Raw genomic sequence first — 24,697 nt, forward strand, 5'->3', positions numbered from 1 at the left:
GTTTTTTTTATTCCTTCCATTTAGATACAGAAAGCAATGTAAATGACAAATTATTCGTACGTGCCGTAACAAAATTCCGCGAAAATTGAAAACGTAAGGATTTGGATCTGAAGTCCTACAGTGTATTGAATTCACTGTATTACATTTGACATATCATAATTTTATACATATTTTGCTTATTATATTTAATTAAAGTAACATAATTCCCTTAACTACAATATTTGTAGGTTCGTCACACATTAGTAGGGAAATTTGTAATATTAAAAAGTTAAATAAGTATCTGTATACACTACTTTATATTTTTAATTGATGATTGTAAAATTATGATTCTTGCTACAATAATATAAGATAACTATATTCATCATTAAAGAATGAGTATAAAATCAATTATTATTATTAAAGTTGTCAGTAGATATGATATCATAATGGTAGGTATCCAAGGCATTACATGGATATTTTGGGATTTTATTTATAACGACGGCAAATAAGGAAACACCATTCTTCTAAGAGACTCGGAGTCTTTTTTAATTAATATGTTTTCTCTTTTTATATACAAAAAATATGGTAATACAACAAAGTTTTATATCCAACAATGGATACCACCTTGACCTAGTAATGTATCATTGGGGCCAAACTCCCATTGGCAACAAGCCGCTCCCCCTACAAAATTTTAATGGACAAATCTTTATTGATCAAACTACAAAATTGAAGCCACATTCTACAAAATGGACGCCTCAATACCTGTCTTTGAAAAACCTCATCCGCGTTTAAGTGTTTTAGATTGGACTAGGAATATACAGAGATTACAAGAGGAAGCGAGAGTCCGTCGGTTCGAGTCGTACGAATTAAGGCAGAAAGCGAATCAACTGAGAAACGAAACGTCGATTACAACTCGATGGGATAATTATGTCAATAACGAACTATTGAGGGATAGGTATGTATTAGTCTGGTTTTTTTTTCGAACTATACTGCAGCTATAGAAAGCAATAATCCCCTTAGGCCTACCTTAATTATTTCACTGAACAAAAGTGGCGGGAAATACAGAGTGACGGATACGATTTTATTTTAACGTCACTTTTTTTTTTTTTTTTCGAGTTACTCTAATGCTTTTGGCCGCAGCTGGCCTTTACAGCTTCAGCGGACGTTAGGGGGCGAGTGCAGATGGCACTCCAAACCCGCGGAAGGACTTATGGAGCAGCAGAAGGCCAACTCCTGCCTGATGGATACGACTTTAGTCTGAGGGCACCACTAGGGGTTCGAACCTCAGCTCAGGCCGTCGTAATTTTGATCCCCGTTTGAATTGGACGGGAGATCGATTGCGAGGTTCAAATTACTAATAGTTTAAACCTCGATTCCGTCCGTCAGTAATTTCGATACCCGTAGACAGCGTATCGATTGGAGACCATTTAATTGGTGCATAAAAGTTCATTTGTTAAGAAACATGACTAGGCTGTTATTTATAAAGTTTCTATGGACCCAATCTGCTAGTAATGCCGAGTAATAGCATATCTTATCTGTGGTAATACTTTAAAAAAATTATAACCGAATTGAGAATCTCTCCTTGACAAAATAGATACACATATTTTCAACAAACATAAATCACTATAACTATCTGACTGTCTAACTGTGTATGTACTAAGGGTTGCAAATTAAAAAATTAAACGTAAGCACTATGACGATATCTTGTCCCGAATTTTCCGTCCATATGTCCGTTTATCATAGTGAAATTTTGAATAGTTTCAGAGAGCATTACTACAATTAAAGTAAAATAAATAATAAAAGATATGTTATGATATGATATATTAATACTTTAGTGTTGTAATATTGAATATTGCAATTGTGATAAAACCTTTAATTGACCTTATTTTTAAGTACATATTATTTGTTATTAGTTGTATTTCGCTTTCAATATTTGGTTTTCAAAATAAATAAAAAAAAGGAAAAAGAAATTACTGCAATTTCAAAAAATATAGTATACTTTATGTGTAGTGCTCTTCATATATATACTCGTACCTATGAGCGACGGTTGTCCATCAGCTGGCTTGCATGATGTGTTAGTCATTGTAACCCTTACAAGTAATACCACGTGCACAGCTAGTATACATTCAAAAGTTTGCTATATTATAAACAGGATATTTGAAGTACAATCGTGGCGTGAAAAGCAGAGATTCACGAGGGAGAGCGTAAGGGATGAGATCAGAGCTCTGAAGGAAGAAAAGAACGCCACAGAGTTACACTTGGAGTCGCTGCAAGTGCCGCTAATGGTGTCCTCGCAGTGTCTCTCGAACAGGGACCAGAGACTACCCCCAGAACTCACTAGGGACCAGCTGGGCGAGGAACTTAACAAAGTAGGTTTTACTGGCTTTAAGTAGGCAGTTAGTAAAATCTTTAGCAATACTAGCGATTCGAAAATGCATAGTTAAAAAAATGTTTTTGCTGTTGAAAGATAATACATTTTAAAGTTATAGGAGTACAAAATCTAGGTCCAGCTAGAATAAAAAAAAAGTTTCGTATTTGAGGCCTCGGTGCAATCATTTGTATTCATGAGTATGATTGTTTATATTGGTCTCGCTTTAGTTCCGTTGGTCGCGGGTTCGATTCCTCGCAGGATACCAACATTTGTCGTCATGAGCATGATTGTTTGTATTGGTCTCGCTTTAGTTCCGATGGTCGCGGGTTCGATTCCTCGCAGGGTACCAACATTTATCTTCACGAGTATGATTGTTTGTATTGGTCTGGGTGTTTTCTATGTATATTATGTATGGATTTACAAAAAAATATCTAAAACACACAAGCTCTGCTTAACGTGGAACTAGATGGCGCTAATTGTCCAGGTTTAGTTATTTTTAAACCATACATTATTTAAATCATTAACCGGGTCGTAACACGAATAAAGGTATTTACCTCTTTCGACGTTTCGACTAGGTTGCACTAGGTTATTTATTTAATTAATTACCCTCTCATGTGGGCCGTTGTACGTGTCATAATCGGTACATAACATCAACTCAAATCAAAGTCAGTAATTCGTTTTATGGAAATTGCGTAAGGTTTTACAACAAACTCCCAGAGTCTGTAGTCAATTTGCCAGAAAAAAAATCAAATATGTCATAAAACATTTTCTTTGTAAAAAAGCTTATTATAAAATTGAAGAATTTATAAATGATAATAATGTTTTTGTAGAAAATACCTAACAAAATACATAGCGCTGACAATGTTATCTGATTGAACAGAGATTAAGTGCGTAGCGGTTTCTATGTTGATTGTCGCATGCCTAATCCTTGTTGTTAATTAACTATGTATAAGTAAATCAATATTTATTTAAAAGAGCAACACACAAGTTTCTTGCTTATTCTTCTTGTGATGAATCTGCATTCCGAATAAGCGTCAGAATAAAAAAAAAACTTGACTATTCAAAAGTGCTTATATTAAGTTTATTTGAATAAAGATTATTTCTATTTCTACTTTGGAAACAGTTATCATCATTCTTCTTTACATTTACCTATCACCAGGAACTGCATACTATAGAACATCACAAACGAACTCTGACAGACGTATGCCATATGGGATGGGAGAAAATCAAGGAGCTCACCAACGTATTCTGTCGGCTGGAACGCGAAATACAGAATAAAGATGATGCACTGGACCTGGAGTATCACGTGAAAGGTCTGGACAGGGAATGTTCAGATATTTCTTATAAGCTGGACCCCACCAGAATACCACCAGAGTGAGTCATTACATCTGATGATAACAATTTGTTCCATTCAGATACCGAAGGCACCGAATAGATAAATTATGAATTACTAACTTTTACCCGCGGCTTTGCTGGCATTGAATCCATTACGTAAACAATTTTTTTTAAATAAAAAGTATCCTATAGTCATTCTAATGACTTCAAGAACATGTGTACAAAATTTCATGATGATCGGTGCAGTAGTTTTGGCGGGAAAACGTAACAAACATAGTATAGTAAGGAATGGTATGTGGCGTAATAGAATGGCAAAATGGAAAATTTTAAATGGATTTAGGATTAAGTCCAAGTTCAAATTCAAATTCAAAAATCATTTATTCATGTAGGACATTTTAGCCGCTTATGAACGTCAAATTTTTACATTCTAATTTTATTTTTTTTCCCTGCCGTCCAGTTCGGTATATAGATCCAGTTGAGTAGAACTGGCAAGAAACTCAATTGAATTACTTTTTTTTTAAAGCCAGTTTATTTACAATGTATATTTATATAGGTGTCTTGTCTTCTCTATGTCTAACATTAAATGAAAATTCAGTGCATGAACAACTATTGCCATGCACACTCGTCATTCAAGTAATCGTTTAGTGAGTAATAGGTTTTGCTCAGTAAATATGATTTAACAGATGTTTTGAATTTATTTAAGGGTAATTCCAACATATCCTTTGGTATCTTATTGTAAATTTTTATACCTATTCCCATAAAAGACCTATTAACTTTTTCTAAACGATACTTGGGGACAGCAAGTTAGTCTTTAAATCTAGTATTAATATTATGAATATTGCTGTTTTTTGGAAATAAGTCAAGATTTTTATAAACATATAGGATATTTGAATATATAAATTGAGAAGCAACGGTGAGAATATTTGCCTCCTTGAATTTCTCTCTTAATGAGTCACGACTCTTCATACAGTAGATCGCTCGAACGGCACGTTTTTGTAATATGAATATATTTTTAATATCTGCCGCTTTTCCCCATAGTAATATTCCATAAGACTGCGCATTCCTTATATTACTTTTTACATATAATAATTTAATACATATTTTACTTAATATATATAATACCACAATGTATTCATCCCTTAATTTATTTTACGCTCTTAATGGTAACATTTTTACATAATTTTTATTTAAATTTAATCAACAGCCTAAAAAAATCTAGAGCTTGATCATTAAAAATGACGATACCTGTATACAAACTTAGAAAGATGAAAATCATCCCTTTCAAACCTTTACAACCCTTTTTTCGCATTTTAAAGTAGCCTATCCTTTCTCAGGGTCTAGAATATCTGTGTATCAAATCTAACAACCCTTTTTTCGCATTCATCTACTACTGTATACCAAATCCCATTTAAATCGGTACAGTAGTTTTGATGTGAAAGCAAGACAGGCAGAGTTACTTTCGCATTTCTAATATTAGCACAAATAATATAATATAATATTAGTAAGGATAGATCAGAGTTAATCTACAGTGCTATTACCCTTATAGCTCCATGTCGGAGAGAAGCTACGTGGAATGCATAGAGAACACCATAAGAATAGCTGAGCAGCTGATGGCGGAGTCAAAGGCATTGCGGGAGACCATGTTCAAAGCGAGAGAACAGGCTAGAAATCAAATGTACGCGCAGTGCCAATTTGTGGAGATGATAATGCGTCGCAGAGTGTATGATATACAAAGAGCCAAGAACGAGATGGAGTGGCAGAAGTTTAAGGTAAGTTTCGTTAGGAATCGTTAGCTTAATAGGTAAGAGCACCGATATCTTCTATTGCTTTCTATTCTGTTCTAGTGGATGATTAAATTGTTTTTTAGGAAACTGGAAACCGCTGATTTGCCATTCCACTAATATAAAAAAAAAATCTCTGTTACTAACAGCACAGATACGATAATATTGCAGATTATGATACAATTTTTCTGTATTATATGATATTTATGTTTATGTATTTTCTGTATATTACCAATATTACTTTTGTATCAGGAATTATCTTTTACGGAAGGTGTTACATATGAATGTGTATGGTATAAGGGCAGAGGAAGGCCAAATAAGAAATGGATGTGTTGTGTGAAAGATGATATGGTAAGAGAGTAAATAACGAGATGACGTCGATGTAAATGGGATAAGGAAGAAGCTAGAAGATGGTGATTGAGCTAGCTAGATGATGGTGATTCTTGTATTAGATTATACATTTTGTTATTTGTATTTTATTTGGTATTTTTTGACATTTTGTTTTTGCACCAGTTACCCACTCAATACGCCTATGTTTTGGGTTGACTGGAAGAGATCTCTTCTAGGCTTAAGTACGCGTTTGCTCATATTGTCTCTAATATATAACATTCTGCGCAAACATAATTACAATCAGATGGTAGTTTTGATATAAAAAAACTATGTCAGTACCAATAATGAGTTATACATTTTCAGCTGGAGAGCAACCTGCAGAAGATGGACAGAGAGATCGAGGCATTGCGGGCTGCCGTCGCCGATAAGATAAACCCAACCAAGCTGGTGGAGACCAGACTGGAGACGAGGACCAGGAGACCGGTGCTTGAAAGAGTACAGGTCAGTTGTCTGAAGAAGTTTTCTTTTGCACATATCCTGGAGAATGGTCTGAAGATAGTAGAAAGAAAATAAGAAAATATGAGAGATAAAACTGATTAAAAAAATCATAATAGCAAAAAATATATATTACTTTAGTTTTTCGTCAGTGCTCTTCGACTGAAGTAGCAAGCTTCTTTTTTTCTTATTTGTTGAATATGTGTAGAAAAAACAATTATTATACGTTATATATAAACTTTAAATCTATAGCACTGACAATATTATCTGATTACATTAATAATGAGTGCGTAGCGACTTCTATGTTGATTATCGCATGCCTCTTACTTGTTATACTGTAATTATTTATATAAAAAAAAACATCTATTAAAAAGAGCAACACACAAGTTTCTTGCTCATTCTTCTTGTGATGAATCTGCATTCCGAATGAGTGGTAGAATCAAAATATGACTATTCAAAAGTGCTTGTAATGAGTTTATTTGAATAAAGATTATTTCTATTTCTATTATAATATAATATTATCTGTCATTCAATAGAGCTTAAAATAAAGTTAACTTAAGTAAAAATAATTTTATGTTAATTAAAACTAACACTAATATCTGTTGACGAACGAATTTCTATTCGATTTAGAATACATCGATCGGTCGCAGGTGATGCGGGTTCGATTCCTCGCACGATGTAAGTCAATTATATTCGTGAGTATGTGTGTTTGTATTGCTCTGGGTGCCTGTTATGTATATTAAGTAGGAATGTCTCAATTTAAGTATTTCTAGAAGTTCTCTAGTACCCAGACCACAAGTTCTACTTAGCTTGGGACTAGATGGCGCAGTGTGAATTGTCCAAGATTTATTGTTGTAATAAAGAAACCTAATATCAATAAACTGTATTAGGACCAACCAATGCGCGGTTTAATAGAAGAATTTGAGAGGGTCCACACAAGCACCAATTTACTCGAGAAGAAATTAGAAGACGCACTGTAAGTATTAATATCATTTATACATGTTGTTGACGTGATGGGGTCGAGACGAGCTGATGATTTGCGGGGGGGAGGGGGAGGGGAGCGTCATGCGCTTGTAGCGTCATCCTCACACGCTGGAAACTAAGTGGTCTCGAACCTAGCACTACAAATTTGGTTTTATCAAGAAGTCTATATTACGATATCTTAATCGGCATCGGCAACGAGCCCGCTTATTGTCAGTATGGTCTACTACGCACCGAGGAGACATATCCTTACGCGACAACTTCGCCGTGGGCTCCTTATTGACCCGACGACCCCATAATGGCAGCTAACCTCTCTACAGGTCCACTCGTCCGGCCCTATCACGCTATCACACACGACACCGTCCTCGCCAGCAAAGGCGACGACCTCACTCACACAATGTGACACCCTAATAGCTGTACAAGAAGTAATTTAGGGTACTTCTTTTTTATTTTAATAAAAAATTGTTAAATTCTGCGCAGGCGAAATCGCGGGTACCAGCTGGTTATTTTCAGTTTCTAATCGTACCGTATCATTAGAACCATAAGGGGCCGTTCAAGTATTACGTAGGCACTATAGGGGGCGGGGGGTCTTTTCTTTGCTTATTTTGGATGACATGGGGGTGGGGGAGTCTGTATGATGATTACGTCATCGGTCGTAAGGTACTTTTTTACACGAATGGCAACCCTCACATTGTCTTTGCTAAAAAAACAATACATTAATTTAGAAATGTTTACGTAAGCATGGGGGGAGGGGTAAGAGCTTTGCTTACTTTTGCTGACAAGGGGGATGGGGGGTAAATAATTGTGATAAATCTGCTTACGTAATACTTGAACAGCCCCTAACGAATCAATTTACAGTAAAACCTACCACGGCATGTACAATCATCACCAACGAGTCATCAAGGACCTGCAGTACAAGAACCAGGCTCTGGAGACCGACCGGCGGCTGATTGAGATACGCAAGCCTATACATGGGACTGATGAAACAGAGTTCCAGAGGAACGTCGGCTACTGCAAGATGGCAGATGAGTTGGTACCAGATTGGTGAGAAAGAGAAGATTACAAATCATTACATAGTATAAAATAATCGCTCTCTCTGTCTGTCCCTATTTATGCTTAACTCTTTAAACTACGCAACGGTTTTTTAAATAGAGTGATTCAAGAGGAAGGTTTATATATATAATACAATTGTACATCCAGGCGTGCCGAGACGAATAGCTAGTATTGAATATGTAGATAATCCCATATAAAAAAAACATTTCCATCATTTCAGTATCATAATCGGCCCATTCGGGGGAAGGGTATTATTAGTAATGGGAACTGGTACCTCCCATTGCTAGCTAGTACCATGTTAGGTCGACCTCCACGCGGTCCCCCTGGAAACCATCGTGATAAATTCTTGGTGAATTTATCACGATGGGCTAACTGACCTGACCTCATGCTCATCCTATCATCCTCCACTGGTGTCCCGCCAGCGTAAACCGTTAGCGCAGGCGGGTGCACCATTCCATTATCATACACAAAAAAAATCGGTCCATTCGTTTAGTATGATGGCCTCGGTAGTCTAGCGGTTTAGCACACCGTCTTACTTTCGATGGTCGCGGGTTCGATTCCTCGCACGGTATATATCATCCACTGGCCGGGCACCACTGGATGACAATAAGATGACAATGAGGTCAGGTCAGTTAACCCATCGTGGCATATTCTCCAGGAATTTAAAATGATGGTTTTCAGGAGGAAACCATTATTTTAAATTCATTATCACCGAGTGGAGGTCATCCTGACATTGACTTCATCCTCTTGATTACCACCAGCTACCAGTGTTCATTGTACGTGCCGAAAATCACTATAATGAGAGTATGTAGAAAATATGGACCTATCGACTTTCAAATAAAGAAAGAACTTAAAATTCACACTGCTTATAATATTAAGTTATATTGAGTTTATTTCAATAAAGATAATTTCTATTTTCGAATAAATCTCAAGAATTTATAATGTAAAAACTTGACGTTCATAAGCGGCTGAAATGTCCTACATGAATAAATGATTTTTGAATTTGAATAATATTCATAATTAAACTGTGGGCCTCGGTGGTTCAACGGTTTATCAAACCGCCTCACATACGATGGTCGCGGGTTCAATTCCTCGCACGGTACAAACGTTTGTATTCATGAGTATTATTGTCTGTATTGGAATTAAAACACAGACCGAAACAAACTTATGAATTCAAATGTTAGCACCGGTGCGAGGACCCGCGACCATCCGAATTAGAGTTGTGTTAAACAGTTAGACCACCGAGACCGTCATGTATGGGAGGACAAGTATTTTAATGTCCGAAATAAACATTTTTTTTTTTTATCTCAGGACAATTCACACAGCGCCATCTAGACCCACGTTAAGCTACCTAAAGCTTGTGTTATGGGTACTAGATAACTGATACAAGTACATAGATTTTTTTTTTTCATAATTACATACATATTATACATGGAAAACACCCAGACCGATACAAACAATCATACTCATGAATACAAATGTTTGTGCCGTGCGAGGAATCGAACCCGCGACCATCGGACGTAAAGCGGTGTGCTAGACCGCTATACCACCGAGGTCGTCAAACATCTGCAATTTATTATACAACTTTATTGATAAAAGATTAATTACATTAATATAGATTACTGTAGCAACATTAACAATGCTTATGTACTTAGTAAACGATAATATTGTATTAACGTGGGAAGGTGATTGTTAGTAATGTGGATTGATAACCCCATTGCTAGCAATGTACCATATCAGGTCGACCTCCACGCGGTTCCCCCTGGAAACAATCGTGTTAAATTCCTGGTGAATTTGTCACGATGGGCTAACTGACCTGACTTCATGCTCATCTTATCATCCTCCACTGGTGCCCCGCCAGCGTAAACCGTTAGCGCAGGCGGGTGCACCATTCCATTATCATCCATAAAAAAAAATTGTATTAACAATGCTTATGTACTTAGTAAACATTCAATTGATACTAGCACCTTAATTAAACATCAACCAAACATTAACACATGCAATTTTACACCATCCGCTTACTAATATTATATATGTAATTTAAAACTATTTATATGTATTCATACATTATTATTTCATACATTGACATGAACTGCCATTCACCAGCAAATAATACAAATATAATAATTTTGGTATCGTTTAATAAAATTTATTATGTATACAAACATTTTAATACGATTTGTGACAAAGTTTAAATACTTCGAGGATTGCCTTATTGTAACATAATATAAAATAAAAAATAATCTATACATATAAATATAATTGGAGTTTATTTCTATTTCTATTTCTTTCTTTCTTGTGATGAAACAGCTTGAAGTAAAAATGACTGATGACTATTCAAAAGTGCTCCAATGTAAGTGTATGTATATTGAATAAATGATTTTTTATTCAATTCTAGTATAAAATTATTCGTGTTAAAACCCATTTAACTATATTAATAATATGTATTACATGAGAACATTAAAAATAAGCAATAAGTTTTAGATACTTAGTTTTAAACACTGTATATTTTCTGTTAACGCCTGCATGTTTGTTAAAGGCAATACTTATGTTATTCGTAGGCAGATGGCAGCGTACTTTTGTTTTATTGCCTCCGTCATAAAATTTTTATCATATTGTCTATGACCTAAGTAAAATAACATTTTTTATATCTCGCCAAGAAATATTATTATACAAAAGAAAATATATGTTGAATCAAGATAATTAATTTTATTTATATCAAGAAATACAAATCTTAATATATTCTTTTATTTACTATTATTACATCTTACTGTTATTGCTATAAATAAATGCAATTTAAAGGAAAATATCATAAAGACTGTTTTATTTTTGACGCGGTCATTATTTAATAATATAGTCAGTAAAAAACACGGAATCTTACCATGTTTTTTTTTATTGAGTTCACGATATATCGGCAGTGTTTCTACCGTTGATTCTGGATAAAATCTCATTTTATCTTTAGATATAGAAAAAGAGTGGTAAGATCTTGTTATTTTTTACTAATTATCATAAAGATTATATTACAAATAGAATACAAAAATATCTTAAATGAATACATTTTATTTTACAATTTATAAGCAAATAACATTACACATAAGCTTTCATAATTAAATGTATTACGCCGACCCCAAATAAATGGGATAAGGAAGAAGCATTTAAAGGATCTATTGAATTATTTAAAATATAAGAGTAGAATAATATATAATTTGTATATCAAATTCAGGTAACTGATATTTAATAAATAATTATTCCTTACTAATATTATAAATGCAAAAGTAACTCTGTCTGTCTGTCTGTCTCGCTTTCACGCCGATACCACTGAACCGATTTATAAAAAATTTGGTACACAGAAAGTCTAGACTTTGACAAAGGACATAGGCTACTTTACAATGCAAAAAAGGGGGTTGTAAGGGGTTGAAAGGGGATGAAAGATTATATGTAAGTATCGTCATTTTACAGGAACGAAGTCGCGGGAACCGCTAGTCTTGATATTTCAAATCTCAATAAAATGCTGATTTTTTTACACTTTAACTTGACGCTAAGAAAATATTTTGTAATACGTATAATAGTTACATAGAATAACGTAGTATGTTAAAGAATCTGCGTGAACAAAATTGAATATACATATTGTTCCACAATCGTAATGTTTCATTTCAATAACTTCATTATAAACTCAACACTATGATTCTATGTTTGTGTTTTACATTCTTGATAGAACTAGATAACTAATATTATAAATGCAAAGTGCGTTTGTTGTATTCACATTTTTTCCTTATCAATGTGTGATACATTGACATGTGTTTGTGTGTGTGTGAATGAGAAAGGAAAAAAACAGTTCACGGGCCATGTGACCCCAAGTTTCGTGTACTGCTCGGAGTTTCCCTCTCTGCCACACGATGGATCCGGCTCATTTGTTTCAAATTTAGTCAGGTTAGACAAAACGTGTGAAACAAATAATAATGATTGAAAAAACAGTGTAAACTCATTTAATAATAATAATAATTTTAATTTTGTATCCAATATTTACAATTTAAATTGTTCTTTGGTACCTACATAAACTAAATAGAAACTTGTGTTTTAGGTATCAGTTCCCTCCTCTTACAATTCACAACTATTGGGATTACGAATTACAAAAAGACAATCAAATAAGGTATTAACTTAAGCTTATTATCATTTACTTGCAGTGTGTGTGTGTGTGTGTGTGAGAGAGAGAGAGAGAGAGAGAGAGAGAGAGAGAAAGAGAGATAAATATTAACCTTTCGAATGTCCGTCATCTGTCGCAGCGACCGAGAGTGAAGAGGGGGTATGCACGCACCAGTTGTATTTTTTCAAATACGTTTTAAACCTAATTTGGTTTTAAATAAGGATAAAATTGGTTCAAAAGAAGTCACGGTTTTGCGGGCACAGATCTCTGACAAGGGGGTAATACGGTTTAAGAGGGGTGCACAGATCTGTGTCAAAACGTTCAAAGGGTTAAGCTTATCATCATTTACTTGCTGTGTGTACACACACACTGCAAGAGTGTGAGAGAGTCTCATTCTCACACACACACACACACTGCAAGTATATTAATACAGCAATAAATATTAATACGGAGACACTAACACTGAAATTTTTCAAAATAGATTACGCAACTGGTTAATTGAGAGATGTTTTTATACAGTAAAAGAATTTTTAAATTTTGATGGTAAAATGAGTTAAGAGTTGGATTATATTAATATAATAGTAATGACACAACAGTAATAATATTGACATATAATGACTAAATAATAATATAGATATAATAATTTCTTAAAATTGTATAATATAATAATGTAATATGCTATCTGAAAGACAGAATTGTGTAATTATTTACAGAAGCATAACTAATATAAAATTTTGCATGTCTTCATATAAGACGGATTGTATGGAACCATATGTACCCACTTTATAACATCTGTGCACACCACATTTCTCGCAAAATAAAATCATTTCATTTCATTTCATTTAGTATTTCAGTTTTCATACTCAAGAGATTTTAGCCATTTCAAAATAATATTTTTTATATCATGATTACATGTTCATAATGTTACATATTCTTTAACTTATCATAATGACATTTCATTAACCGAGTTTTCACTGCAGTCAATTTTAATCAGGCTAACTACTATATTCAAAATATTCGAGACAAATAGGATTTGTTATTATTACTATCCGACCCGGCCAAAGACAAGAAAATAATATTGCGAGTACAAATTGAGATGTAAGCTATCCTATCTTTCAAGTTGGATCAAATTGCTCACAATCGCAAATCAAATTTGCAATCGGTTAAGTAGTTAGGAGTCCATCACGGACAAACAAGGTGAAACGTAATTTTTATGCCTATATAAAGATGTTTAAAATACATATAAAACTTTAAACAAAACTATGTACTTCTAACTTACAGTAATCTCAAATCAGGTTTAGGTCCCACCTTCTCATAGGCCTCGTCTAATAACGAACATACTAACGTTATGTTGTCGTCATTTAGTTTCCTACTTGAGGCCAGCCTTATGGACGGCTCTGGACAGTTCCTCTCGGCGTCTCTAAGGTAAGCAGCAGGTGTTAACGCCACTCCTTTTTCGAGGCAATAGTTGGTGATGCTTCGAAGGTAGCTGTGCTTCAGACGGTCGGTCAAGTCATCCTTCAGGTATATGTGTTTTATTGGAGATACCTCATCACCTCTCACTCTGAAGTGCTTCAAACTTGATAAAGCCCTAAAACATATTATTTTACATTTTACTTATGGAAAACAAAAATATGAACGTTCATATTGTTAAAACAAAGGAAGAAAGAAAGAAAACATTTATTATCAACCATTATTAACTTAAATATACTTATATACAAATAGTGACATTTTTGTAGAAATACAGGCAAAATGGTGGTTTATGGTGTCCATAAACAGTTACATACAATCACACTATACTACACATTATGAAACAGTTTTAGGTAATACAGCTAGTATTAAACCCGATAAAAGTTATTTTGCCATATAAATTAATATCGTTATTAAAAACCCCCACAGAAATTCAAATCTGTCACGATAGGCAAACTGACCTGACCTCATGTTGATCTTATCAACATGAGGTCTGGTCCTCAGGCGGGAGCATCATTCCATTATCATCAATTAAAAAATAAAACATTAAAAATTAAAATTTGAACAAAAATATTGAAATTTTTTTGTTCAAATTTCAAGTTTTCATTCATGTGTTTGGTGACGGATATCACTTCAGGTGGTACGTTTGCAACTATAGTTACATAAAAAAAAAAAAATACATACAACGGTGGAGACTTACCTGTTCAGCTTCCTACTGTTCACATCCAGCTCACTAATAACGCCCGGATTCTCCTCTAATACATCGAGGGCAGTAATAGCTGCTTGCGTTAACATCGGAGGTAAAGATGCACTGAAGCAATAACCTGGAAATATCGTAAAAATATATAATTTTTATTGCACACTAAAAAAACAAAAATAGTATAAATTCATACAGAGCCCTCTAGGCCGAAGTTAAGGTAACTAAAGCTTGTGTTATGGATATTAGATAACAGATACAAATACATAGATATTATTTTCGTAAATACATACATATTATACATAGAAAGTTCCCAGACTGATACATACAATCATACTCATGAATACAAATATTTGTGCCATGCGAGGAATCGAACCCGCGACCATCGGATGTAAGGCAGTGTGCTAAATCGCTATACCACCGAAAATGTCAAATTCAGGCTACTTAATATTACTAATATATTAATATTGACCATATTTACATAGTAGAAAACAAAGTTGATGTTTGTTTGCTTATATCTTTTTAATTACAAATGGATTTTAATGCATCCGTGCAAAGCCGTGACGGGTCGCTAGTATTAATACTTAGCTCTAAAAAGTTTGGGAAACACTGGTCTAATGTATATAATACATATTACCTTACAAAAATTCTTACGCCGCCATATATCAATAAAATATATATATATAAATCTATAGATTACAAAACATAAACATACTAATATGTATGATACATATTAGCCTTTCTAAAATTCTTACGCCGCCATATATAAATAAAATATATATATAAAAATCTAATAGATATAGATTACAAAATATAAACATACCTAATCCAGAAAGCCTTTGATGTTCCACAATGTAGTGGGTGCCGGCACAGAATCCGCCGATAGTTGCGAATGAATGCTCCAACGAGCCCATAATCAGATCTATTTCATCTCTGGGTATGTTTAGATGCTCTGTTATACCTCTGCCGTGTTTACCCAACACCTGAAATGTACAGTAAAAGGTAAATAATATATTCTTTATTAAACAGATAATACTTTGATAGTATAATTTAGAGACAATAGTGGACTTATCCCTAGAAGAGAGCTCTTCCAATCAACCCAAAACAGTAGCATAGGTGGTATTGAGTGGGTTTTTTTTTGGGGATGATAATGAAATGTTGCACCCGCCTGCGCTAACGGCTTACGCTGGCGGGGCACCAGTGGAGGATGATACGATGAGTATGAAGGTCAGGTCAGTTAGACCATCGTTACAAATTCACTAGGAATTTATCACGATGGTGTCCAGGGGGAACCGCGTGGAGGTCGACCTAACATGGCACATTGCTAGCAATGGGAATTACTCCAATTCCCCCCGGTATTGAGTGGGTAATAACTGTGTATATTCCCTCATGACATGTGCTACCAAATGGGATAGGCAGATGTAAGATCAATAATCGTTATTATAAAGTGGAAGGAATTGTTTTTTTGTAAAGATGATATAGGAACGCTGAAGAGACACCAGTCGAGGATAATACGATGAGCATGATGTCAGGTCAGTTAGCTCATTGTGACAAATTAACAAGGAATTAATCAGGATGGTTTCCAGGAGGTACCTCATGGAAGTCAACTTTACATGATATATTGCTAGCAAAGGGTCAATAATCCACATTAATAACAATCGTCTGTCCCCCAGAAATATAATAAAAAAAAAGAAATCTCAGGACAATTTACACAGCGCCATCTAGACCCAAGTTAAGCTAGCTAAAGCTTGTGTTATGGATACTAGATAACTGATACATATACATAGATTTTTTTTGTAAATACATACATATTATACATAGAAAACACTCAGACCGATACAAACAATCATACTCATGAATACAAATGTTTGTGCCGTGCAAGGTATCGAACCCGCGACCATAGGTCGTAAAGCAGTGTGCTAGACCGCTAGACCACCGAGGTCGTCGAATATAATTGCGACTGGAAAGTTTTTTTACGAAAGACGAAGTATAACCTCGCATGTTTTCTTTGAAAATTAATCTATAGATTATTGGATTAAAAAAAAATCCTTCGCACAATAATTCGAATATTCCTAGCGACCACAATGCAGCGATAATTGCTTTATAATTCATCTAATTTGGGTGGGCGTAGACATTGACCTATACAGCTATAATCAAGTTTCCAATGCAGCTGTTCTCCAGAGATACATCAAATCATTATACAAATTATCGAGTTTTTTAACCATACAGTTTAGCAGAAGTATGTTAAAAGTGCAAAGTAATGTATGTAATAAGGAATTTACTGGCATAATCGAATGTTGCAATCACTTGCTTTTATAGTTAGCAAACATTATGGTACAAATCAGGTCATACCATAAGTGGTATAAAAACTAGTGTTAATTAATAGATAACTAGTTTGTACCCACTACTTCGTCCGAGTTATCGGAATAATTTTATTGCTAGTAGTAAAAAGTAGGAGAGAGGACAGAGAAGAATCTAGTTCTTTGACCTAGTGTACTATATATACTGTGTAAGCAGAAGCGCCAATCATAAATGTGACATGTTTTGGCGCATCCCCCAAACAGTATCTATATATAGGATTGTTAGTAATGTCTAGAAAATGTGTTTATGCACGGGACATGTTATGAAAGTTTTAAAACTGAAGTTATGTATATGGATAGCTGCCCAAACCAATGTTTAATTTTGTCACATATGTAAATATGTTTTTAATATTTCCCAGTTGCTATGTGTGGGTAACATTTGTTAGTTGTATTCACATAGAATGTTAAAAATTTAAAGATGAATAACATTTCCTTAAAAGAGAAACACGCAAGTTTCTTGCTCATTTTATGAGTGTAAAATAGAAAATGACTATTCAAGAGTGCTAAAATGAAATTATTTTGATCAAGGTTATTTCTAGTCTACTGCATCGTATTTTTTCCACACTGTGATGTGAATCTGGTATTTTATTCAAATTCATAAAATTCTAAAATTATTTATTTAAGTTGTTGGAGCCTCATTTTAAGCATAAAAATGCCTGTGCTAGGAGGCTCCACTCTTCCATAGCTTATATAGTATAGTAAGTTTTGAACAATATTTACAAGTCATTATATTTATTTCCTAACTACTACGACTTCGTCAGCGTGGAATTTAACTTTTTATAAATACGGCGCATACACCAAAATAACATTTTTTACAATTTTTGTCTGTTTATTCCGGCTGATCTTTGAAATGGCTGGTCCGATTTTAAAGAGACTTTTTTAGCAGATAGCTGATGTAATAAGGAGTAACTTAGGTCCCTTTTATTTTAGAAAAATAAAGTTAAATTCCACACCGACAAAGTTGCATACATATGGGTATATCTAGTGTATAGATATAATTTAATTTTAAAGGCATACATTATAGGAGTGTGACTGAATATGCACGACTTGATATGAGAATTCAGTGTGTGTGTATTTATTATTAGACGACCTCAGTGGTCTAGCGGTCTAGCACACCGACCGATAGTCGCGGGTTCGATTCCTCGCACGGCACAAACAATTGTATTCTTGAGTATGATTGTTTGTATTCATCTGGATGTTTTCTATGTATAATATGTATGTATTTACAAAAAAAATATCTATGTATATGTATCAGTTATCTAGTATCCATAACACAAGCTTTAGCTAGCTTAACTTGGGTCTAGATGGCGCTGTGTGAATTTCTATTTCTATTTCAAAAGTATAACTCACCCCAATAGATAAACTTTCGTCCAGCATGATCCGCAACTTATATTTCCTCGCTAACTCTACCAGTTTCTTCAACGGACACATCTCTCCAGTATTCATGTAAATAGCTTCAGCAACGAGGAATGCCCGTCTGCGGGAATTCAGTTCCTTTTTCTTGTTCGCCTCGGACAGAAGTTCCTCAAGGTGGTTCATATCATTGTGTCTGAAGTATCGTATAGTGCTGCGGGTAGCATCAAGCCCTTTTTGGATGGCGAACCAAACATTTTCATCACTGAAATAATAGTGTACAAATAAAACAACTGATAAGAATTAGGTTTTCACTTAAGAGTCCTAAAAATGTATTAACATATAATATATTATAGGAGGCTGTTACCAGAGGTTGGCCCCCTCTGGTAAAGGTAAAAATATTCCGTAAAAACATATAATCATTTGTATATCTGGCCATAGCAAAAAAAAACACAAAAATATAAAAATATAATATGTTAGAAAAATATGTATTAAGTGGAAGTTTAAAACTATAATAATAATAAATAATATATTAAGTATATAAATAAATAAAATTGAATTTGTGTTATAAAGAAAATATCTTCATGCTTGATCCCTGATAGAGTACACTAGGAGACTGTCCAGGCAGATACAATGGCAGAGCTTATCCAGAGTTACCCCTTATGAAACTTTTTCAACTTATCCATGAAATTAATTAATGAAAATCTGAAATTAAATTATTATTCATAGGAAATGGCGTGGTGGCAATGATGTGGCGTTTATGATTTTAAAACTTAAGTTTATGTGAACAGCAACTTAAAAACTACCCTATAATAAATTAAAGTATTATATTAATTTTATTCTTTATTAAAAGATCAAAAGAATTTACTTACACAAATATAATATCTCCACGCTTAGCGTAAGAAGGTATAGCACTTGATATTGTTGAAAACCCGTAAGAGTAGACCGCTGTTTCCTCCACCTCCAGGAACTTTGCCAATCGCTCTTCCAACTCTAAATGTACATCAATAGTGCCATAGAAACCTCTAGGTCCACAAGAACCCACGCCGTATTTGTCTAAGGCTTTCAATGAACTCTCTATTATAGATTCTTCATTGTTAAAGCGAAGAAAGCTGGTTGCACCAACATTCAGTACTTTATCATCAATTTTTCCCATTAACGGTGGAGTTTCCATCATAATATCCTGCTCGATCAGTGGTTGTGGACTCCATTCCATGGGTCTTCCGTTGCATAGAGGATCGTAGGATTTCGATTTCTTCTTCGTCCATAGAAAATACATGGAGCCCAGTATCACTTGGACTGCTATTACTAATGTCCACCAACTCGCCTACAAATGACAAATATATATATATATATTAATAATAACCTGTGTCGATACACACAGTCTTAAATAGTTTCAAACTAACCAGAGTTTGTACTATGACTACAAGTAACAATAGACAGTCGGACAAATGTACACATGAATAGAAATATTTGTATCTCGCGAGATAGAACCTGAGACCATCGCATGAAAGGATGGAGGAATTAAATATATATAAAATTTATAACTATACACTCACCATATCATAAATGTCGACTAGGATCATGGTTATTTGATATATTTAAAATTTGGATTAAAGTTTTGTGGTTATACTTTTAAGAGAATATCAACAGATTACTGTCAACAATATAATAACCACAAACTAGATTATACTACAAATATAATCTCAGGAGTATAGGAGTTACCCTAATTTGTGTAATGAAGAAATTATAGATTTAGAATGAAAACCAAGAATAAACAAACACTCAATAAATTGCTGTATTACAAATAACATATCCAATAATTCAATTCAACTATCATATCGTCTTTGGAAGAGAAAATATTTAAATAATAACGATACTGATAGAAAAATTCCTATTCGTATTAGTAATGTATTTTAATAAATCAGGAAATTGAAGTAGGTAATAAAGTTTGTGATTTTGAGTAAGCACAGACAATGATAATTTAAAAGTGTGACGTTAACATTTAACAGCGCAGATCAATGCAATAACTGAAGAAAAAAACATGCCGAAATAGCAACCAAACCCAATTTACTTACTACATTTTAAGTAATAACATTAGTTACATTAGAATAAACCTTAAATATAAAATGCATTAGTGTAAGTATTGTTCTTAATATTGAATAAATAATAAAACACATAATTTTGTTTTACAAGTAATTGTTTTACCACTTTGCGTAGATAGAGAAAAGCAGTACTGTCATGTAGATGTCAAATATATTGTATAGTCTTAGTTATCACTGTCATTGTCATATTAAGTTTTATATTTGCTGTCTTTCATTTATTTATATATCTAAATAAATCTGAAATTAATAACAAAATTGTTAATAGTTAATTATATTTAGTCTAAACACATTAGAATATGAATTTCGCTGGTACATTAAGAATAAACAAGTTTGCTTGTTTCACTTTAGTATTTATACTTTTTCTCATTATTTATTGGCGATCTGGCGGTGCCAATTACACGACGGATAAAAGTGATTTTATCAATTTGAAAAGTTTACTTAAAGCTGCTATTTACGCGGCCGAGCGTGGCGGTAAGAAGATTATAGAGGGTAAGAATCGTGAATTAAATGTGAAAAGCAAAGGGAAAACGCTAGAAGGCGCAAACGACCCAGTGACCGATGCCGACTATGCGTCTCATTGTGCGATGTTCTATAGCCTTAAGAATACGTTTCCGAAGTTAACAGTGATATCTGAAGAGCATTCGAAGGGAGACCCGAGCTGTGAGCATCAAGAATTGCTGGAGATAGACAATGCGCCGGCAGAACATAAAGTTATAGAGCATTTGAATGATGAACAAATTTTAATTAAAGATGTCACTGTGTGGATTGATCCCTTGGATGCAACTCAGGAGTATACAGGTATAGGATTATGGAACTACTGCTTTTGTTTTTTTTTTATTTAAGTACCTAATTGGAATGGCAAAGGAAACTGATGGCTCACCTTATTGAAAGTGGCAACCCATAATGTGCTTCAATACATTAATAGAATTCTCAAAGGTTTCTATTCCTGATGACTATGTTGTTATCCCTCTATACACTATGATATTGCTATCAGGGGGAAAGGGGATTGTTAGAAATGTGGACAGATGACCCTATTGCTAGCAATGTACAAGGTCAGGTTGACATGGTACATTGCCGGCATTGATTTGTCACGTGAATTAGTCACGACTAACTGACCTGACCTCATACTCATCTCATCGTCCTCCACTGGTGCCCTACACAGCATAAACCGTTCACACAGTTGGGTGCACCATACCATTGTCATCCATTAAAAAAATATCACTATCACCTTTCAATTTTAGTATAAATCCTTTTTACCAGTAAACAGCCAATAAATATGAAGTGCCTACAAATTTTCTCCATTTCCTGCTATAGTGTATAGTCTTATATTATGACTAGCTACCCACCCCGGTTTCGCACAAGTGTACATGTATTATATATATAAACCTTCCTCTTGAATCACTCTATCTATTACAAAATTTGCTTCAAAATCTGTTGCATAGTTTTAAAGATTTAAGCATACATAGACAGGGACAGACTGCGACAGCGACTTTGTTTTATGCTATGTAATGATAACAAAGGAATTTCATGTCAGGGGAGTATTTAATTTAGTTTTTTAATTAATACAAATTTTTTTCTTACTGCATATTTATTTAATTCAGGCTACCAATGACCCATATTATAAATAACTTAGGGACTACGATATGACAGACATACATATGAATATTATTAAAATTAATAAAATAAAAAGCCTTTATTGCTATACTAATATTTTTACATTTGGTTAACATTATTATCGATAAATGGTATAGCTTGTCCTCCAACATAGGCCGCCTCTAAAGATTTCCATTCTGTCCTGTCCATTGCTTTACAAGTCCATATTGGACCGGCTATTTTCCTGATATCATCTTCCCATCTTACTTTCTGTCTACCTCTATTTCTTTTACTGTCTCGTGGATACCATTCTGTTATTATTCTTATCTATTTCTCTTCAAAATTAATAGAAAAAAATAAATATAAATTGCATATAGGTACATCGTACTTTTGTGAGGAAACTCCTTTTTCCCACTTGAAATTTTTCTTAATTGTGATCATATTTTCAGAGGCTCTATATCAATATGTGACGACCATGGTGTGCGTGGCCATCAGGGGAGTGCCTGTGATTGGTGTCATCCACTTTCCATTCCCACCGCGCACATACTGGGGCTGGATGTTTAAGAAAACCTCATCTAACATACCTACTGTACAACATGTAAGTACCATGTAATCTTTTTAAATGCTTTTTTAGATAGTGGAATGGTGCATCTAGCAGCTTTTATACACTACTAGCTGTACCCGCGACTTCGTCCGCGTAACTAATGAAAAAATATTTAACTCAAGTAACACAATATAAGTCAAATAAAAGTTTCATCGTTTTAGCTTCAAAAATAACGATACGAAAATTCCATAAAATTCAATCAACAGCTTAAAAAATAAGTTTCAAACTTCTAGCTTCAAAAACAACGAATTTACATAAATACTTGCATCCTCTATTTCATTTTACCCTCTTAAGAGTAAATTTTTTACAAAAAATGAATGTCATATTTATTTATATTTAATCAACAGCCCCTAAAATAAGTTTCATGCTTCTAGCTTCAAAAATTACAATTCTTCCATACAATCATTCAAGGGATTCTTTTAACCCCTTACAACCCATTTTTCGCATTAAAAAGTAGCCTATATCCGTTCTCAGGGTCTAGATTATCTGTATACCAAATTTCATTCAAATCGCTTCAGTAGTTTTGGCGTGAAAGCGAGACAGACAAACAGAGTTACTTTCGCATTTATAATATTAGTAAGGATCTATGGAAAGTTGTAATTCATTTAGAAAAAAAAATTGAAAACTCTAAATAAAAAGCACCAGTTTCTTACCAATTCTTCTCAAGAGAAGTGACATGCACAAGAGGCTGAAAGGTGCTAAGTTAATAAATAAATTTGAGCTGAAGTTTATACAATATTTCTTCACTTATAAAATTTTTCTGTATGTTTACAGAAAGAAGAAAACAAAGACCAACCAAGAGTGACAGTATCCAGATCGCATCCCGGTAAAGTGGCGGAAATTGCAAAAGATGCATTCGGACCGAAGACCGTGGTGACACCAGCCGCTGGAGCTGGTTATAAAGTGATGGCTGTGGTGAATGGCACTTACGACGTCTACCTTCACGCCACTGCCATCAAGAAGTGGGATTTGTGCGCTGGAGACGCTATCATAAAAGCTGTCAATGGCAAAATGACGACAGCTAATGGCAATTTAATAACGTACGGCCCAAATGAAGATGTGAAGGTTACAGACGGTCTTCTAGTCACATTGTATGATCATGACTACTATTTGAGTAAAAAGCCTAAAGTGTTATCAGCAATGCCTTAGATGTGCCAAAATATTTTTTTTCAGGAATATTTGACGTTATTTTGTTGAAAATTATTTTTAATTTGGTTGTATGGTATGGATTATGTATTACTCTCTATTATGAGTGTATTAGTAAACTAATACTAACAACTCCTTTACGTCTTCGATCCAGTTTAACAATACATGTATTATTAATGAATAATACTTATTTTAACTGACTCCAAAAAGGATTGTTCATTTGATAATGACATTTATTTATGAGTTGGCATCTATATATACATATAGATATTTATAAGTATTGTAGTTACTCTTCATAATCAAATTTCCTCATTATGTAGAATATATTTTGGATGAGTAATAAAAATAAAAAGTCCAGTGAAGCTGTAAAGGCCACGGTCAGCATTATAATAATTCGCAAAAGAAAGTACGTACGAAAAATTTAAATGGTATGGTTTGTATTGCAAAATTCAAATATTCTATTATGGTACACAGGGGCGGATCTATCTAACAGCTTTTTGGGCTGCAGCCCAGGGCCCCGAGGATACAAAGGGCTCCACTCCCCACTGAAACGATATTTAGAATATAAAAAATATCTAGAATGTTAAAAAAACCTATCATAAGGTTGGCAACACTGATATCAATCTACCCATGCAAGTGCGCATCTATTGAAAGGAACGGGGAATTTCTGGTCGTTTGTTTTTGGTCGGTGTATTTTTTTAGTTGAGTAATATAATTGGGTAGATGCTTAAGTAGATTTAGCCCAGGGCCCCAAATTCATGATCCGCCCCTGATGGTACATATAAAAAAGGCTGTGATTTTGAAAATGCATAATATCTTTTTGGTATTTTGTGTAATTATTTAATCGATTAAGGTCTAGTTAAAATAGTGCTCAATTATTTTATCTGATAATACAACAGC

General features: G+C 34.0%; 3 protein-coding genes across 3 annotated transcripts; 2 read left to right on the forward strand and 1 right to left on the reverse strand.

Moving 5' to 3' along the window:
- The first annotated feature begins 725 nt into the window (after nucleotides 1–725).
- On the forward strand, nucleotides 726–8,606 carry LOC131851554 (tektin-B1-like). Its single transcript, XM_059202064.1, has 7 exons — nucleotides 726–934; nucleotides 2,132–2,348; nucleotides 3,510–3,724; nucleotides 5,232–5,454; nucleotides 6,160–6,297; nucleotides 7,182–7,267; nucleotides 8,131–8,606. The coding sequence occupies exons 1-7, from the start codon at nucleotides 726–728 to the stop codon at nucleotides 8,318–8,320; spliced, it is 1,278 nt and encodes a 425-aa protein (XP_059058047.1). The 3' UTR covers nucleotides 8,321–8,606.
- Nucleotides 8,607–13,698: 5,092 nt separating this feature from the next.
- LOC131851533 (serine palmitoyltransferase 1) lies at nucleotides 13,699–20,307 on the reverse strand. The gene is made up of 6 exons (XM_059202040.1): nucleotides 19,909–20,307; nucleotides 19,222–19,676; nucleotides 18,347–18,614; nucleotides 15,460–15,619; nucleotides 14,640–14,763; nucleotides 13,699–14,060 (listed from the first exon to the last, which is right to left on the reverse strand). Exons 1-6 carry the CDS (start codon nucleotides 19,933–19,935, stop codon nucleotides 13,745–13,747), a joined length of 1,350 nt encoding a protein of 449 aa, XP_059058023.1. The 5' UTR covers nucleotides 19,936–20,307; the 3' UTR covers nucleotides 13,699–13,744.
- Nucleotides 20,308–20,659: 352 nt separating this feature from the next.
- LOC131851502 (putative inositol monophosphatase 3) lies at nucleotides 20,660–24,697 on the forward strand. Its single transcript, XM_059202011.1, has 3 exons — nucleotides 20,660–21,252; nucleotides 22,497–22,645; nucleotides 23,426–24,697. Exons 1-3 carry the CDS (start codon nucleotides 20,751–20,753, stop codon nucleotides 23,798–23,800), a joined length of 1,026 nt encoding a protein of 341 aa, XP_059057994.1. The 5' UTR covers nucleotides 20,660–20,750; the 3' UTR covers nucleotides 23,801–24,697.

Source organism: Achroia grisella, unplaced genomic scaffold (assembly GCF_030625045.1).
Source record: "Achroia grisella isolate CSIRO2021 unplaced genomic scaffold, CSIRO_AGI_Agris_v1 utg784, whole genome shotgun sequence".
Lineage (NCBI taxonomy): Eukaryota > Metazoa > Arthropoda > Insecta > Lepidoptera > Pyralidae > Achroia > Achroia grisella.

Bases quoted from the DNA above. Each gene is read 5' to 3' on its own strand.
- LOC131851554 (XM_059202064.1), top strand. From the start codon at position 726: ATGGACGCCTCAATACCTGTCTTTGAAAAACCTCATCCGCGTTTAAGT. The intron at 2,349-3,509 runs GTAGGTTTTACT...ACCTATCACCAG, and splicing joins TGGGCGAGGAACTTAACAAA to GAACTGCATACTATAGAACA. The intron at 3,725-5,231 runs GTGAGTCATTAC...TTACCCTTATAG, and splicing joins CCCACCAGAATACCACCAGA to CTCCATGTCGGAGAGAAGCT.
- LOC131851533 (XM_059202040.1), bottom strand. From the start codon at position 19,935: ATGATCCTAGTCGACATTTATGATATG. The intron at 14,764-15,459 runs GTATGTTTATAT...CGATATTTCCAG, and splicing joins TCAAAGGCTTTCTGGATTAG to GTTATTGCTTCAGTGCATCT. The intron at 14,061-14,639 runs GTAAGTCTCCAC...AATATGTTTTAG, and splicing joins AACAGTAGGAAGCTGAACAG to GGCTTTATCAAGTTTGAAGC.
- LOC131851502 (XM_059202011.1), top strand. From the start codon at position 20,751: ATGAATTTCGCTGGTACATTAAGAATAAACAAGTTTGCTTGTTTCACT. The intron at 21,253-22,496 runs GTATAGGATTAT...TCATATTTTCAG, and splicing joins TGCAACTCAGGAGTATACAG to AGGCTCTATATCAATATGTG. The intron at 22,646-23,425 runs GTAAGTACCATG...GTATGTTTACAG, and splicing joins ACATACCTACTGTACAACAT to AAAGAAGAAAACAAAGACCA.